This window comes from Onychostruthus taczanowskii, unplaced genomic scaffold (assembly GCF_017590055.1).
Source record: "Onychostruthus taczanowskii isolate IOZ18803 unplaced genomic scaffold, ASM1759005v1 scaffold166, whole genome shotgun sequence".
In the NCBI taxonomy this organism is placed as follows: Eukaryota; Metazoa; Chordata; class Aves; order Passeriformes; family Passeridae; genus Onychostruthus; species Onychostruthus taczanowskii.
In genome coordinates this window covers 396,383-414,639 of record NW_024498862.1, presented here as the reverse complement: position 1 = coordinate 414,639, position 18,257 = coordinate 396,383, and the positions used below count along the sequence as shown (strand labels likewise).

General features: G+C 47.8%; 1 protein-coding gene across 1 annotated transcript in view; it reads left to right on the top strand.

Moving 5' to 3' along the window:
* The first annotated feature begins 11,788 nt into the window (after positions 1 to 11,788).
* WNK2 (WNK lysine deficient protein kinase 2) overlaps positions 11,789 to 18,257 on the top strand; it is an 88,915-nt gene continuing 82,446 nt past the window's right edge. The window contains 1 exon segment of the mRNA XM_041399612.1: positions 11,789 to 12,939. Within this exon segment, the coding sequence (XP_041255546.1) occupies positions 12,226 to 12,939 (714 nt within the window). The 5' untranslated portion in view covers positions 11,789 to 12,225.

Sequence of the window (18,257 nt, the reverse complement as noted above, 5' to 3'; positions counted from 1 at the left end):
AAAGGGATGACAAAAGGACTCAGATATTGCTCCTAGATGCTTCTGTGTAGAGTGTTCGCGAGCAGCCTGCCTCCTGTTCGGGCTGGAACAACCTGACTTAGCAGGAAACTGTGTGAAATCCCACTGCCTTCCTATTCCTCTGAGATCAACAAGTGCTTGGGGCAAAGCTAACGTCCCTTGAGGATCTGGATTATTTGGCCTTTGCACACTGTATAGCTCCTAATGCCACACATCCTCAAATGTACCTGGGAGCTGTGAAAGCCAGAAAGGGCTGCACTTCCAGCCCAAGCTCCAGACAGCACAGCAGAGACCCCAGCTCAGGGTGCCCAGAGCAGCTGTGGCTGCCCCTGCATCCCTGGAAGTGTCCGAGGCCAGGCTGGACAGGGCTTGGAGCAGCCTGGGACAGTGGGAAGTCCCTGCCATGGCAGGGGTGGCACTGGGTGAGCTCTGCCTTCCCACCCAAACCATTCTGTGACTCTGTGGCATCCACCCTTCAGCTGCTGAGGACCAGATGCACCTCAGTGTGAGGAAGGCACTGTTCCCTCTGAGGCTGTGTAACCTGTGTTTGCTACTGAAACATGCCTTTCTGCTAGCATTCCCTGCTTCCAGAGGAGGAGCCGTACACACAACGGGTATTTCTAGTATTTTTTCAGGTTGCCAGACAGACAGTTTTCTGTTTGCACTTTACAATCCTGGCATTTGGGCCCAATTCCTCCAAGAAATGTCAGGGGTACAATTTTTTTTTCCCTTCTCAACCTTCACAAATTCTCTAGCATCCCATCTCCCTGCCTGTGCCCTCCCTCCCCTGTCATTTCTCTCAGCACTTGGAGAGATCTGATCATGAGAGGGGAATCCTGGATAGAGAGGGCGATGGTCTGGTCAGGATCCAGGGTCTGCTCCTGGGAAGAAGAGCCTTTTGTCACAGACCTGAGTCTCCACACCCACACTCCAAATGATTTTCCTCAAGACTTAGTGGCCTGGCATAACCTTTTGGATCATGATTCCCTTTTAAAGGAGTTACAGGATAACCCTTTCCCCCTTCTTGCTTTCCTTCTTCCTTTTCTTTACTTTCCCCTTTCCTTCTTCTTCCCCAATCATATAAAAAGCCCAGTTTGCTAAGCCATTTCCCATGTTTATTTCTCCTGTGGGATGCAGTTCCTGATGTCAAAGGTGCTCCTGCTCCCTGCTCTTGCTCTGTGTTCATGCACAGTGCTGGAGAATGTGGTGCTGCAGGTGGGCAGGTGCTGGTGCTGGTCCAGGACCATCCTTCAGCTGTCCACAGCTCTCCAAACACAGATAAAAGGGCCACCTAGTTTGAAGCATGTGCAGTCTAAGTAATGCGAGAGCCAGAAATACTCAGGAGACTGATACTCAGTGAGGGAAAAGGAGATCCTCCTTCAGAATGCGAAAGAAAAGCAACAGATACGCATCACTAGACAAGGGTGGGTAGATATTTTCATGTGTAAGAGCAAAGTGGGAGACAGTGAGAAGATGAACCTAGGGAGTGGAGGCTGCTGCTCTGTAATGCTGTGGGTTGTGGAGGCAGGAATGGCAGCAGAGCACAGCCACTGCCTCAGATGGAGTGGAGGAGACAGCGCTGAAAGCATCGCTGCCTCTGGAATACGTTCTGGGCTCAGAACACAAGTTGCTAGGAAACTTTTATATTAAAAGGCATTCATCTTTAAACCCTGGGAACATAGTAATAGCTTCTCCTCTGCTAGGGAAGCTCTTTTAATGTCAGTCCTGACATTACTGAGACAAGTAATATGTGAAAGAGAAAAAAATACCTTGAATTATCTCGAGCAAAGATTAAAATCTAACATTATTTTTAGATAGCCTGCAGGGTTTAACTGAGGTTTAGTCATTCTGGTCTGACTAGCAAGACACTGATGAAACATAGAATCATACAGCTGTAGAATACCCTGAGCTGGAAGGGACCCACAAGGATCATCCAGGCCTGCATTTTTTTCACTCTTTCTTTTTTGTTTGGGGCTGTTTTGTTGAGGGTTTTTTTTCTCTAAGTTTTTCCTTCCTTTCCTCCCTGGCTGGTGGTACTGCCATCCCAAAAGTCCCAGACAGATGTGCATACCAGCCAGCAGCCTGAGATGCCTCATGGCTGCACTGGTGGCTTCATTCTTCCTGTTACCACACTCATCATGCCAGTCCAGTCAGGGAACTGCACAGTACTTGCTGCTTTTATTGTCCCAGTGTGCTCTCTCCCTCTATGCTCTGGGCACACCAAATCTTATCTGGCTTATTTCTCACATCAAATTCACAATTTACAACATGTTATATGACATGTATTGGTCCCCTTAAAAATAAACAAAGGGTAAAAGATCCCCCAAACCACTACTGATAAGAGTACTGTGAGTAGTTGTAGTGGAGTTTTATTATTACTCTCACTATAGGACCTGTCCCAGGGTGTTGGCACCTTTCCCATGATTCTTATTATGTTCAGCCTCTATCTTTTCTCTGGGGGAGGTCTGCAATTCTGAATGATTCACTGAGAGGGAGAACACCCTGCTAGGGTTGACATTAAGTATGTTAAGTGATTCTAAAAGTAACATCTTTGGAGTTCGGGACAATGAAGATTGTTGGGAGGTTTTTTTTTGTTTTTTTTTTTTTTTTCCTGGATGAAAAAGATGGCTTTTATCACATCAGCTGATAGACCAGGAAAAAGCAGACATGTTTTTGAACTCAACCAAATTCTAACTTAAGACTTGTATAATAACACCAGAGTGGAATTGGCAACCAGCAGCTTTGCACGAAAAACATTTACTACATGTTTGTCAAAATTGCCTGTAACATGCAGGTGTTCTTAATATGTGGTTTTGAAGAGAGAAGATCACTGAAATATTTGGCAGCAGAGCAAAGTAGAAAAATATGCATTCTATTGACAAGGAACTTGTTATTTCTGTTCATATTTATTTGTAATATTTATCCAATGGTCTACATTTTAAAGGACATGATGTGTCTACAGCTCAAAATACAGACACACGTGGAGCTGGACTTTATGGTCCTTATGGCTCCCTTTTAGCTCAGGATATTCCACGGTTCCATGGTAACCCATGGGGTGGATGAGTAGGCCTGTACTGCAGGATCACAAGCTGAATAGTGGATAATAATTATATTGCAGGGAATCAATGCTCTACTCACCTGCCACGTACAAGTCAGAGAACACAGGTAGCTGCAGACTGAAGTATGGCAGCACTGAGAGAGATCAGTTCCTCTGAAACCATTCTAATGCTTCAACGTTATGGCAACACCTTCTCTCTTATGCCACTTGGTGGAGCTTGGTGATTTTGGCTCTCACATACATAATTTTGTAAACTTACTCTTCAATTACACAACCAGTTGTCACTTTGTCTTGAAAATGGGCCAAATCCCTCCCAGAAAGTAAACTACAAATTCTAATGAGCAAGGTGCTGGTGCCTAGCTGCTAATGACTTTGGTAATCATCTCTTCTTCTCAAAAGCAATAAAATATATAGTATGCTAATTTCAAGGAAAAAGTTAAAATATGGCCTAGGACCTTTGAATGTATGGTATATAGGATGAGAGATAGGTAGAATTATGTCATGTTTGGATAATTTTTCAGATTAAAAATCATGTTTTAATTTCCCTTGCAGATTTTTGGGATGTATTTGGGTGAGAGACCTCACATTCTTTTGAATGCATGTTTTTACTCAACAAGAACATGCACTGTGTGCAGACAATTAAACTAGGAAATTATTATATCACATGCTGATCCTGCCTTCATTTTAATCAATGGCCAGTGAGTGCAATTAAACCAGAATTGGGACCTTAGCTCAGACATAGATCTTGTGTTTAGAGCCTACCTGGAAACTCAGGACATTACACCCATTTCACTCTGTTGTCATCTAAACAACCTGTTGTTAAGCATATATTAGTTGCTCTGCAAATCTTATGGAGTTTTAGTTTTCTATTTTTGTTCAACACTTACTCTAAATTATCAGACAAATACTACTGTCCAATGAATGATATCTGATGTTTTGAAAATACTGAATTTTAACATCTGAACCTGCACTCCAGACCTTGATGTTTGGTACCCAAAGTGAGATATGTTGCTTTTATTTTTGGAGGTATGTTGTAACTGAGAGGTCTCAAAGGCTCTTCCTAAGCTCTCCTCATGTAGGATGCCAACTATCTTGGCAGAGTCCCGAGATCAAGGGTTCACGTGCAGCCTTTTGCTGCGGTCAGGGAGACGACGGAAAAGGAGCAAAGGACTCAGTCCTGGAATCTATTGTCTGTGGCCTGAGGTAGGATCTTCAACGGATTTTCTGGCTTCCTCTCGGGAACTGGAAACAGTAATTGCCGCTTCTTTATACCGTGGTATTTCTCAATTTCTTCTTTGTTGTGTTGGACTGACAGATGAGAAGGAAATTTTGACATAGCAATGTGCCATACATATTCATCAAATACTGAAAACTGGTAATATATCAATGTTCTTCTGGAGTATTATTCTACAAGGCATAAGAGTGAAATTCTATTAGGACCTCTAAAAACAATTCAGAGGTAGCTGTGACTCTGCAACCCATGCACCAGTGGCTCTCCACTGATTCTTATTACAAGGAAAAAAGCCACACATGTAATTCTGCCCAAAAGGGTGATACAACTTAAATTGTAGCCTGGAGAAAATTAGGCTCATGGGGAGGCCTTTTCACTCTCAGCACCTCCTCGACAGGAGGGTGTAGCCAGATGGGGGTTTCTTATCTCCCAACTAACAAGTGACAGGACAAGAAGAAACAGCCTCAAGTTGCCCTGGGGTGAGGTTTAGATTGGCAAAATTTCTAATTTCTAAAAATTCTAAAAACTTCTAAAATTTCTAAAATTTCTAAATTTCTAAAATTTCTAAAAATTTTTAATAGGGAAAATTTCTTCACTGAAAGAGTTGTCCAGCTCTGGCACAGGCTGCCCAGGGTGATGGCAGAGTCACCATTAATATCTGTTAAGGGATTTAACAGATGTTAATGATGCATGGGTTAACAGATGTTAACCAGATGTTAATGATTCTTGGGTTACTGGTGAATAAGGCGGTACTGGATTAATGGTTGGAATTGATGATCTTAGAGGGCTTTCCCAACCTCACTGAATCTATGGCTTTTTCAGATGTTTGCAGAGGATCCAGCAGAGAGAAGAGCAACATTATACTAAGCAACTGCATAAAACTGCAGGAGATGACGCAAGGCCACCTCTCCTGTGTAGCCCACACTCCATGTCTGAGCACTGAGTCCATGGATGGACCTATTTATCCTGAATGTATTGCCTGCTTTCCAATGATTCCAGCAGAGCAGTTAGCACTGGCTGAAAGGCCTGGTCATGTATCTCAGATGTCACCTTGGGACTCCAAAAGGTTCCTTGTCCTTGTTGTGACCCCTAAACAGGCTTGGAGCTCTGTGTGTCCCTGTGGTGACTCCCCTCAGGAAGCCAATGGTGTTTGCTGCTTACTTAAAAGCCCTTAAAAATGAAGTGTCAGTGTGCTAAACAGGAGGTTTCTCATGAGGAGGGTGGAGGGTGAAGGCTGTTTGGAGCACAGGCGTTGACTCCACAGGTCTTGCTTTGCCATATGTGTGTGACACAGTTTCTGTATTCCTTAAGTGGTTAACCTTTGTAAATATTGTTTTAACTTCTGGTTAATGCCATGGTAGAGGTGCTTGTGACTTTTGGGCGTTCCTGACAGTGGTGTGTTCAGAGTCACCCGAACCAGTCAGGCACATGGGTGCAATCCTCACAGCACAGCACCTGTTCAGACTCGTTTGTGACAGGAGCCTGTCACTAAATGCACATTGCATGGAGGGAGGATTTTGTGCTGAGATTTTGTGCTCTCACTACTTCTTCAGTTCATGGAAAATCCAGGATCAAAGAGCTCAGTATAACAAGCAGCAAGCAGTGTTGCATGGAGACGAGATCAGCACATGTTCTTAGTGAAGCTAGAAGTACTTATGGCCCATCTTTTATGTTAGGAGGAATAATGGCACTGACATTATGTCTTAAATCTGCATACTTTGCAACACAATGTGTTTGATGGACTCTTTGATAAAATATAGCTTCCTGCTAAAAATAAAAAGTAAAGGTATTCACTTGCTCAACTTAAATATTTAACATTTTGGGAAGTCCTAACCATGCAATTAAATGTCACGTTCAGCTCCTTGATTTGATCTTTTTTGCTCTGTTCCTTGTTTTGATCTAATTCTTACATTGCTCTTTCCATCTATTTTGTTTTCATTATAAAGGTACCTGAGGGATCATAGCAGGAAATGGCACAAGAGGTGAAAGAGGTTTTCAAAAAACCCAGTCTGCTCTTTGAACCCTTGCAATCCCTGTGGCCACGCAGGAGCATTTGGAAATTAATTGGGTCGTTCATTTGGGCTTATGGCAGGCTGAAAGCCATTGTTTTCTGGCAAAGAAAAGCAGATAAATAATTAAGTACAAACTTTAAAACAACTATTCATCATTGGTAATATTTGGTGTGGGAAAGATGACAAGCTGCCGGTCTGAAAAATAAACCTCACTTTCATAGAGTGGCGTGGAGAGATAATGCTTGATGTAAATCATAGAATTGTAAAATAACTGTGTTTTTTGCTGACTAAGCTGCCCTTCAGGGAGGCCTGGGCACAGCTGGCTCCTGGACTGGGGAGCAGCAATCACACCTCATAAATCCACACAGCAATGAAGATACTGCCCATTAACTTCTGTGCAGCACCATTAAGCTTGTTTATTTAAGAAACCTGAGAGGTAATGTGGTGGCATATTATTATGCCTATTAAAATCTGTAGGAATTAAAAACATGTAACATTTTTTCTGTCTAAGCTTGTCATGCATGTTAGAATGATGTGTAGTACCAGTGTCACACTGCAGGATAAAGAAAGATAAATGGAGCCCAGCCCCTCCTGAGGAGGGTGGCACACACCTTCCCACTGCTCACTCCCTGCCCTTGCCTGGCTGCCTGACCTGCAAGGTGAGTTTGCAAACAGCATCCATCATTCTGACATAAAGAGATGCTTGTTTACAGCTTTGTGATCAGTTTGTATTAGCTCAATGACTGAGTATCATAGAATTAGAGTCATTAAGGTTGGAAAAGACCTTTAACATCGAGTCCAACCATTAACTTGAGATAACTTAGGAAGAAGTTCTTTACTATAAAGATGGGGAGGCCCTGGCACAGGTTTCCCAGAGAAGCTGTGGCTGCTCCTGGATCCCTGGTAATGTCCAAGGCCAGACTGGATGGGGCTTGGAGCAGGCTGGGACAGTGGAAGGTGTCCTTGCCCATGGCAGGGGATGAAATAGGATGACCTTGAATCCTTCTAGGATTCTATGATACTTGGACCACTGTATCTATAGTCTCTATAAACAAATTATTAGAACAGAACGCAGATGACCTAGGGGAGAATATATTGTGAAGCTGGGTTTTTAAATGGTCATTATTGTTCTTTCAAAGAAAAAACAATTACTACATAACACTACATTAGGGCCCACAGCACATGTGCAGGTATAAGAGCATGCCCTGGGTGCAACTGAACGTAGCTCTCCAAAGGTGTTTGACCTGATTTCAATCTGGTAATAAATTATATAAAATACTGAGGCAATTGAAAACTGGAGGCCAGTACAAAGGTTTCCATGGTCTCCTGCAAGCATTTATTTTAAACAAATAAAAAATTTCTCAGTATCTGAGAACCTGAAAGTCAAGCTGGTGGAACATGACTGAACTTCCTCACTCAAAACTAGCAAACACAGAAGGAAAATAAGGGCTGTTATTAAGTGATAATGGTTCTTTTTCTCCCTTTAAACTAACACTAGCTATTAACTGGGACAAGTTGTCCTGCTCTGTGTCAGTGAGTGACTGACTGTTCCTGCCAGAAGTGAGGCGAGTCAAAGACAGACCTGTGGTAATCTGCTTGTCAAGGGGAAATGCCCATCTGTGCTCTGGGGTGACGTGTCTCACTCAGCGCTGTGCATGGAGAGAGAACTTCACCCAGGGGATGAGCATCTTGGCTTTCACTCCTGCAAGGAGCAGTTCTCCAAGTCAAAGGTTTGATTACGGTCACAGTCTGAGGCAGCACCTTCACTGCCTGTTAGTTGAAATGTGCTGTAATTTTCAATGCCATCTGCATACCAGTTACTCTGAAGGGTGAAGCCGCTTCTAGATTGCTCTGATGGTGGTTGATGATCCAACATTCAGGAAAACTGCAACTGTTCATCTTTTTCCATGCCCTTTGGTAACAAAACACACTGATGTAGCAAGCTGTGTGGGTAGAACAACATCCTTGTGTCTGCGTGTCTGCTGGCTGGCACAGGCTGAAACAGGTGAGGGGGAAAATCAATAACAGGCTTCTGTCTTGGGTAAACTGAGGAAAGTAGAGGCAACCCCATAAAACCCCATCACAAGATGGAGAAGGTTGGATGGGACCACAGTGGGTCACCTGGTGCTCCTGCTCAAACAGAGTTACTCTGAGCACAGGATTGTGTCCACAGACAGTGAGGGAGACTGCACCCTCTCTGTGCAGCCTGTTCCACTGTGAGGTCCCCTGCCCAGGACAGACGTTCTCCCTTATAGAAAGGGAGCTTGTAGGTGACTGTTCCCAGTGCTGAGGGCTTTGGGTAGATAGCAGAAACAAAGAGTGCACCAGTCTGTAATCTGGGTGTCTTTCCAGTCCACCACATATGCCTGCTGAGAATTCCTCACCCATCAGGCATGAGTTTGGGACAGGGGGCTGGCTTTGGACTGCTTGAGCACAGGGCATGGCAGAACAGGGCACTGGATCCCTCCGAGGCTGTGTGTCCATTGTGGTCATTGACACTTGGGAAGGCTGGAATGACAGCTCCTGATGGCTGAGGAAAAGTTCTCTGTCTGGTGGGTGGCATCCCTCTGCTGGGATTGGCCATTGTTTGCTGCCATGGAGTGCTGGATCAGAGTGGGGCCAGTCCCAGAGCTGCCCACGCTGTGCCACGCTGCTCTATAGGTGTGGCACTGCCCAAGTGGGGTGCGGACCCCAGTCCCGTGGTGCCCCGTCCTCTCACACTTCTGCCCAGCTCACTCACCTGGGATGTGGAGCAGGCAGAGGGCAGCATGGAAAAGGTCAAACAGCTGTCTGGGAAGAAGCATTTTCTTTCAATTTTAGAATATTAAAGATCATCATGTAACAGACTCAGAGCACTTGATAGTGGATCACGATTAAGTTTGTGACATGCAAATTATTGCCAAGTCTTCAGTAGACAAATGGACACAGAAAGAGCCCTGGGCACCATGTGGCACTGGACAGTACAAAAATTCAGCTGTGAGAACAGGTCTTCTTTCATCTGTGGAGCCCTGGGAAGGCGTCAGGGGACACTGGTGCAGCATGGCAGTGCTCATGTATCCTCTTGAGGCAGGGTGGGATGCTCCCTACACCTGAGGGTGTACAGATTCTTTCTTTCTTCCGGCAAGGCCTGGTAGACAGGGAAATCCAGTCTCCTTTCGCCCCGCCCCTTCCCATATTTTTCTTGCTTGTGGGTTTGTGGTTGGTATTTGGTCAGCTCTAGAATATTCTCATTTTATCCTGTCCACCTGCAGAGTGAAATGCTGCCAGCTACATTTAGCCCTCTCATTACCCTGAATCTTATTCTTTTTATACATGACGGTGGGAATTTCTGTTGCTCTGAAGAGAGTTTTAGGTCAATTGATGAAATAAGTAGGAGAAAGTGTCAGAGCTCTTCACCTTCCCTTCTTTTCTCCTGGTAACTGCAGACTGCTCTCTGTGTACCAAACCTCCATGTGCAGAGCCCAGCATACAGGACTAATATTTGGGAATTCGGGTTTCTATACAGCACACAAATCCATGTTTCATGCCACAATTGGAAGTCCTAGAAATATCACTGACATTTGAACACTTCAAAAAGCAAACCACTGAAAGACCAAATGTATCCTTGAGGCTGAATTATTAGTGAAGTAAAAGTGATTTGTAAAAATAAAACACCAGTGATTCTAATGACAATAACTATCCAGTTTCTTATTTTAAAGGTGTTTTTAAAAAATCATTCTTAACTGAAAATTAATTAATCAAAAGAAGAACTAATTATGGTTGCCTGTCAATCAACTTCATTTCCCTCAGAAATCTAAGGGAATAATTACTTGGTAAACCTTCTCTTTTTATTTTTCTTTATTTACTTAAATTTTAATTACAAAAACATATGGTATGTTTGTATGAACCTAATACTTGAGAAAGCAGTTTGGCAGTAGTGGCAACCAGAGTCCTTTTGTGAATTTACAGAGCAGAAATGTCACAGCTGTTACAGGGCACAGCCTTTGGCAAAGCCAGTGTCCCACGTCTCTGACCTCACCTAAGGATGGATTACAGAAGTTGGGGTTGGAAGAAATCTTAAGGCCCATCTCATTCCTAACCCTGCCATGGGCAGGGACACCTTCCATTATCCCAGGATGCTCCAAGCCCCATCCAAAGTGGCCTTGGACATTTTCAGGGATGGCGCAGCCACAGCTTCTCTTGGAATCTTGGAAACCTCTTCCAGGACCTCCCCACCCTCAGAGCCAATAATTCCTTCCCCATATCCCATTTAACCCTGCCCTCTGGCAGTGGGAAGCCATTCTCTTTTGTCCTGACCTTCTAGGCTGTTGCCCAAAATCCCTCTTCAGCTCTCCTGGAGCCCTTCTTCTCCAGGTGAACACACCCAGCTCTTCCAGCCTGCTTCCAGAGCAAAGGGGCTCCAGCCCTCCAATTATTCTTGCAGCCTTCCCTGTACCAGCTCCAACAGGTTGATATTCTTCTTGTGCTGAGGCCCCCAGAACTGGAGGTAATGCTCCAGTTGGGTTCTTCAAAGCAGAGATAGGCGTCGAGATCAAAGTTTCCCTCTATCTAGGCTAATTTGAAGTGTTGTTCACAGTGAGTGATGAGGTTAATATCCATAGAGTGATTATTGAACTGCCTGGAATAAAGAAAAAAAAAAAACAACAAAAAAAGATAACCCAAGGTCGTGAGGCTTGTCATGTGTTGTGACCTGCCACGCAGTATATGGGTGGGCTGTGTGGTGTTTGCAGTGGCCACACTAGTCGGTCCCCGGTCACAATTTGCATTTGAGGAATGCTGAAAGACACTGTGTGCCAAGAGTATCCAGTTCCCTTCAAGTCACCTTCCCTTTGCTTGCAACCGTGACAATCGGCTGCTTGGCACAGCCACCTCCTGGATCCAGAAATCAGATGGAACTGAGGCCCGCGCCCTGCACCCATCCCACACCTGCGCGGGCGCTGAGTGCTCGGGGAGATGCTCTGGAAGAGATGTCTGGGAGAGATGCTCTCGGGGGACGCTCTGGGAGGGATGTTGTGGAGGGCAGGCTCTCGGTGGATGCTCTCGGCGGGATGCTCTGGAGGGGATACACTCGGGGGATGCCTGTCGGGAGGATGCCGTGGGAGGACGCTCTCGGGGGATGCTCCCTGGGGATGCTCTCGGGCCCGTGGGGAACCTGCCGAGGGGCGGACGTTTCTAGACGCGGAGCGAGGCGGCGGTGGGGCGCGGGACACTCCCATTGTCTGCGGCGGGGCCGGGCGGGGCGGGGGAACCGGGGGCCGAGGGGCGGCCGCCCACCCTCTGCAGCCTCATTGGCGGCCGCCGAGCGCCGATGTCCTAAATGGGCGCTGCCCGGGAGCGCTGCCATTGACAAAAAAAGCGGCGGCGGACGCGGGCGCGGCGGGGCTGCCGCAGGGTGCCCGCGGGCAGGGGCGCGGAGCGGGAGGCGCGGCAGGGCCGGCGCTGCGGCGGGGGCGAAGAGACTGAGCGGAGCCCCGCACCGGCAACGGCTCCCCCGGCCCCGCCGCGCACCCGAGCAGGCGCACGCTCGGCGCAGCCGCCCCTCCTCCGCCGCCCGCCTTCCCCCGCGCATGGCGCTGAGCGCGGCAGCCCCCGGCTCCGCACGTAAGTAACGGCCCCGCCGCGCCTTTGTGCGCGGGCCCGCCGCAGGTGAGGGGCTGCACCGGTCGTCTGGCGCTTTCGGCCGCGCCCCTGCCGAGCACAGGGGGGAGCCCGGTCAGAGCGGCCGCGGCCCGGCCCGGGGGCCCGGCTCGTCGGAGCCCCGGGGCCGGGGGAGGTGCCCTGGGGCCGGGCCGGGCCGTGGCGGCGCCTCAGGGCTGCGCTCTGCCCCGCGCAGGTGGCGGCGCGGGCGCGGCTCGCGGTGACTCCCCCGGGCCGGGGCTGCGGCGGGCGCTGAGCCCTCGGCCCGGATGGAAAGTGGGGGTGATGCCAGAGCGGCACTTCTGCGGGGCGGCAGAGGCGGCGGCCGTGGCGGGGTTCCAGCGGCTGCCGAGCCCGGCGCTCCCCCGGCCGCGGAGACCGGCGTGAACATGGATGGGCCCGGCGGCGGGGGGAGCGGGCCAGCCGCAGACACGGACGCTGCTGCAGCGCCGGCAGCCCCTGGGGCCCCCACCCCGCCGCCTCGCGGCCCCGGCTCCAGGGACCCCAAGCTGGTCCATCAGCGGTTCCTGCGGAGGAGCGTGGTGGACTCGGACCAGGAGGAGCCCGCCTTCGACCTGCCCGAGGCGGAGCACCAGCGGAGAATCATCCTGCTCCCCAAAACCAGGAGGATAATCGCGGAGCGGGCGAAGGCGGGGCAGGGGGCGGCGGAGGCGGCGGGCCGGGAGGCCGAGTGCTCCGGGGAGCCGCGGGCAGCGCCGGCCGCGGGCAGCGCCGCGGGCGCCGAGGAGCCGAAGGAGCCAGGCAAGGATGCGGAGCGGAGAGAGGCGCAGGATGCTGCCAAGGACCAGGGCAAGGCTAAGAAAGAGGAGCCGGAGGAGGAAGCTGATATGAAAGCGGTTGCCACCTCGCCCGATGGCAGGTTCCTAAAGTTTGATATTGAACTCGGGCGGGGATCCTTCAAAACGGTCTACAAGGGTCTGGACACGGAGACGTGGGTGGAAGTCGCGTGGTGTGAACTGCAGGTAAGCCTAGCTGATCCTCCTGTGCTTTTTTTTCTGCCTTATAAGCCGGGAGCTAAAGGCACCGTGCTGGTGTCATTCAGAGCAGCTCAGCCCTGAGCATCCTTTATGGTCACCATCGCTTAGAATCCAGTGTCTAACTATAGCGCAATATCCCCATTGGCTCCGGATCCACCACCTTATTATGTACACTCCTTCCACGCTTAACCCCCTCGGCCCGGCGCCGCTGCCCGCGCAGGGCCCGCCGGGGGCGGCGAAGGTCACGCGTGGCTCCCGCCGCGTGGGAAAGGGCGGAGCGGGGATGCTGGGCCTGGCCCCAGCCCTTTCTCGGGGCAGCAGCTCCCGGTTAAAATGACACCGACAGTCAGTGATTTGAGTGCGTTTGCAGAGGAAGATTTCCTTTTGTGTTATGGCTTCATGAAGGCTGCTTCCCCCGACCTTCCCTCTCCCCTGCCATGAAATTGTCGCTGTCCTGGTGAATCAAATCTCCTAATATGCCCCGGTGCTTGCCCTTTTTTAGGTACCATGTTTGCAGTACTTTGGTTAGGTTAAAGACTTATCTGTCCAAATAGCTTTGAAAAGGCGGATTTTTACATTAAAGTTCTAGATCTTCAGAATGAAGTAGTATCATCCAGCAATATCTAAAGAGAACGAAGGTTTAGATGCTGTCTTTTGCTGTTGCCCTGTTCTTGGTGGGTTTTGTAGCCCTTGGTAAAAATCACAGTAGTACACGCCTAATTTTTTTTTGCTTATAGTGAAGCTTATAGTGCCTGTTACCTCACTTTTGTTGGTATCCATTGGAATGAAACCTATCTAGGAGAAAAACCTAACACAGAATTAATACTGTTTTATTTTCAGCCTGAGTTACTCTGCAACTTAGGTGAAAGGAGGTTAACTCTTCATTATAATTTGGGATCTTTAGAATTCCATTGGATAGCTGAGCTTTATGGCTTACTAGAGTATTTGAAACTGACATGGAAATAACGTGTTATTGTATGTCTGAGCTCTTGGTTAGTTGTTTATATTTTAATGTTGGCCCAGTCTGTTTGTAAATTACTCCTGGCTGCCTGGGATAGCTGGGGATGGATGTACATTATTCTCTGATGATTTCATTACACAACATAATCATAATTCACTGCAGCAGTGCTCTCGTAATAAGAATTACGGGGAATGCTTCTCAGTCTTCATAGTCGTGCATTCCCTGGCTTTTATCAGGCAGGGATGCAGAATGGGAGACAGAGCAGCCAGGCAAGGTTTCGAGGGCTGGTGGTGAGGGGCTGAACCCCTCTCTCCTTCAGCCCGGGGGTCCTGGTGGGTTTGTGGGGAGAGGGGGGTCTGGGAGATTGTTAAGGGGATTTAAAAGAGAGCTGCTGCAGGAAAGCCTGGGGGCAGGCCTGGGTTCTTGTCTGGCTTTGCTGGGAGCTGAATCCGGAGTGTGTAAGGCTTCTACTTCAGCAGCCTGAAATCCACCAGGGATGGTGGCCGGGGTGCTCCTGGAGGGCAGGCTGGAAGAGACTGATGCTGCTCCTGTCAGTCCGTGCAGCCCAGGCCAGCCCCATTGCTGCAGAGCCATAGCACAGACCCAGAATTCAGCATGATGCCACGTTTTCTCAGAGTGCTCTAGCAGCAGGATTGACATAAATGGATTTTCTAAGTATTTTCTGTAATGGAGCAGCTTTGACGACCAAAGCCTGCCAAATGTATTGGTGAACACTGCTTGGAAGTGCTGGATCATGTACACCTGAGACTGGGAAGGGAAAACTGCAGTGTGAAAGCTTTCTTACCTGGTGAACGGCCTTCATATTCTTAATTACCCTTGTTTAGGAATTCTTGTACTGACTGTGTGAAAAAATCTGTATAATGCTCAAATTCCCATTAGTTTTCACTATATGTGCTTCAGCCCAAATTAGATCTTACTTCTAGATATTTTCAATTTGATACAGGATTTGCTTTAGGCTTCTAATTGTGGAAAGAAAATTATTTGGCTGCTTTAGAGAAATAGGTGTGAATCCGTTGGAGGCAGGGGCTGCTGGGTCTCCTTAAACTCTGCTGTGTGCAGTGTTGAGTGACGCCGAAGGTAATGTGAGATGGGATGTGACTTTGGAAGCCAGTACTTCGGTCTGGATTGGGAAAGCCTCATTGAATGACAAAAGCCTTTAACGGCTACAGGATTAAAGCCTGTGCCTCTGGACTGGATTTGCATGGAGGAGGCAATGGGAGAAGGTGCGAATGGCTGTGTTGTTTCTTTGACTTATAGAATACTCTCAGTTCAGCTGGGGAATTTTAGGGAAAACATTCAGAGGGTGCTGTCGAGAAAATTACTTTATTCACGGCTGCTTTAATTTATTATTTTTTTTTTATTGTGAGCTGTGTCAGTTAGATCTGCCCTGATATGTGTTTCTCTGCACAAATTTGAAGTTCCCTATAGGTAGCAGGAGACTGAGTGGAAGCCATCATATCACCATGCTGTTGGAGACAAAATGCCTTCCTCTGCAGCCTCACACCATCAGAACCCAGGCCGGAGCCTTTTTGTGGAAAAATTGCTGCAGGCTGTAGTATTTTTCTTGTGGAGATGCACTTGCGCTTGTTCCGCTTGGAGCGGGGAAATGAAAGTGGACAGCATTGAGGTTCCATGCAGGCATTAATCCTGTCCTGGCTCAGCGGTTTTTGAGCCCACTTGTGCTGTTGCCTGTGTGTCTTTGTCCATCTGTACAAAGGCCTTGCGAGCCATTCTTGTTCAGTGGCTTTATTTCATTGAAAACACGGCTTTAGGGTTCAGAACTGAAGTCATAGCTCTGATTAGGGCGGGACCTGAGCGCTAACCAAGTGATCTGGGCTTTAGACCTGTCTGAAGAGGTGAAAGCTGTATAGCTGAATTCTAGCTAGAAAATAAGGCTATTGTTCCTTTATGAAGCTAAAGTGCTAGAGCAGGATTAGTGTGCCCTTGCAGTTTTGGAAGGGTTTGCATTCTTAAGTTTTCAGCAGCTATAATTAATATTAATTGATGGCCTGCAGTCGCTGTGTGGTGAGGCTTTGGCATAACAGTTGCACTCCTGAGTAGGGCTGGGTCGTGAATAAGGAATACAGGCTTTGCCACTCCCCTGCTTGCAAGCCAAATATTCTGTTTAGTTAGATGAATGGTTTCAAAATGCCCATCATGTTTGCCTTTGGGAATGTATAGGGACTCTGCAGAGTCAGACCTGATACTGTGAAATGCAGAAGCCTCATTGTACTTTATGGTTCTTGCTTGGACTGTGAATACCACCACTGTATTTAATTTTTTTTTTTTGGGGGTTGAGAAATGGGGAAAGGTTGGGCTGTCTTGTCCTGCTGTCGCAGGAAGGTGCGAGATGCCTGATGATCATCACAGTCGTATGCCCCTTTATCAAAATTCCAGCTTTTTTTTTCCTGAAAAGGGTAGTAACTCCAGAATTTCAAGTAGTGTGGTAGTTTGGCTTTTGTTAGTGACCTTGCTGGCTGGCAGCATTCATCTGCTGTCGAAATAGTAGCAGGTTACTATCTGTGCTGGTAATTTATTGGCCAGATAGACTTTGTAGTGTAAATGAACAGAATAATTTAGAAAATCTGGGAGAAGAAACGAGACGGAGGCTATACCTGAAAGCTTGAGTCTGGTATTGCTGTCTGCTCACACTAAGTGAACTTCAAGACCAATTTTGTCTGTTTCCAGTTAATTCTTGTGAGTGTGACTTCTGTTTAAATTGAAATAATTGGTTTAGCTGTGCTCTGCAGTGTCAGTATGAAAATGTGTGCCTGTATCTCTGGTGTTTGTTAGCAGAGCTGTTGCCCTGGCATGGAGAAACAGGGCAGGGAAATGGTAGTGAACTATTAATAGACTGCTTCTCAAATTCAGTAAATGAAATAGAGCTGGGTCAGGCTTCACATTCTGCTTGTGGATCACACAAGACTCCTCTCTTTTGCTTTGAGCACATTGTGGCTCAGGGTTGGTTGTGTGCTCTTAATTCTGGTGAAACTCTTAATGATAAATATGTGGGTCCAGCTGTCATAAGAGTAAACAACTTCAAATCAGAGCTGGGTGTAAAGGTTATTTCTGGTCCCTTTGGTCATCTCATAGCCACAGCTGATGGGGGGTGGAAAAAGTTGGTGTTGCAAGCTGTCACTGTGGTGATCCTTGCAATTGATACGCAGTCTGACATGAGCGATGCAGTCTGACATGAGTGATGTTTACACTGGTGATGTTCTGTGGCTAGGGTGTAACAGAGGTTTGAGAGTTCAGAGGCAATGGTAATGATGTGCTAAAAGATGCTGGCTGCTGGAGTTAATGCATTTTGGTAGTCTGAACGATTAGAGATGCTGCAGAGGTTTGAAAGAGTGTCTCCTGGAAGGTAGAAGACCCACTGTAAGGGTTGGATGTGAAAGCATTGTTGAGGAGGGAGGCTCCTGCCTCAGGAGCCTGCTGCAGTGGTGCATGTGGGTTCAGTGAGAATTAAGAAGTTTGGTTTTTGGATTTGCCACGATGTGGCTGTCGACGGTCAGCAGCAGGACACTCACCTGTGTGTGCATTAAGCTCTGGACTGGATCTGCTGGCCAGAAGACATAAATATGAGCTAAGTGCTGATGCGTGATGCCTGGACAGGCTGTAGCTGTAAGGCAAGGGCAGCCAAAGGTGTGTCACACAAGATGTGTGACACTTGGCACTCCTGCTGGGAGAGACATCTCCGTTCTGCTGCAACAGGAGGGGCTTGCAGATAGCAGTTGGATAATGTCCACAAGGGTCATGTGGAAGCACAACTGGTTTGCTTCATGTTTAAGTGTGTATATATGAAGTTATGTTTGGAAACGTATCTTTTCCCTCAAGTGACACTTGTGGGCAGTATGGGTGCTATCCCAGTGTTGATTCTGATGTGCCTGGAACTGAGGTTGGCCAAGAAGGGCAGCAGAGGATTTTCCTTGTGGTGTTGATAAGTCAAGTAGAAACAACCTTCAGTCCAGAACCTTGCTGTTCCTGCGTAGCTCTGGAAGGAGGGAGCAGCTCCCTGATAGTGCTGCCCTCCTGCCTCCTGGGAAGCAGAGCTCAGCCGTCCTGCAGGAGGGGTCACAGCCACCTTCTCCAGCACTGCCTGGCTGTAGCTGCTTCTGTCTGGACTCTGCATCAGTACAAGAGTACTTGTGCATCCTTCTAAACCTAGTTTCTACATAAACCACAAAATAGAGCCCCTTTTTTGTGTGACCGGTCCCTTGCTCTGGAATGGACTGATCTTCAAACCATAAGCAATTTCCTCTATCCCTGATTAAAATTTCATTGTCCTCCAAAGGAATCAGGTCCACATCTCATTCTGACG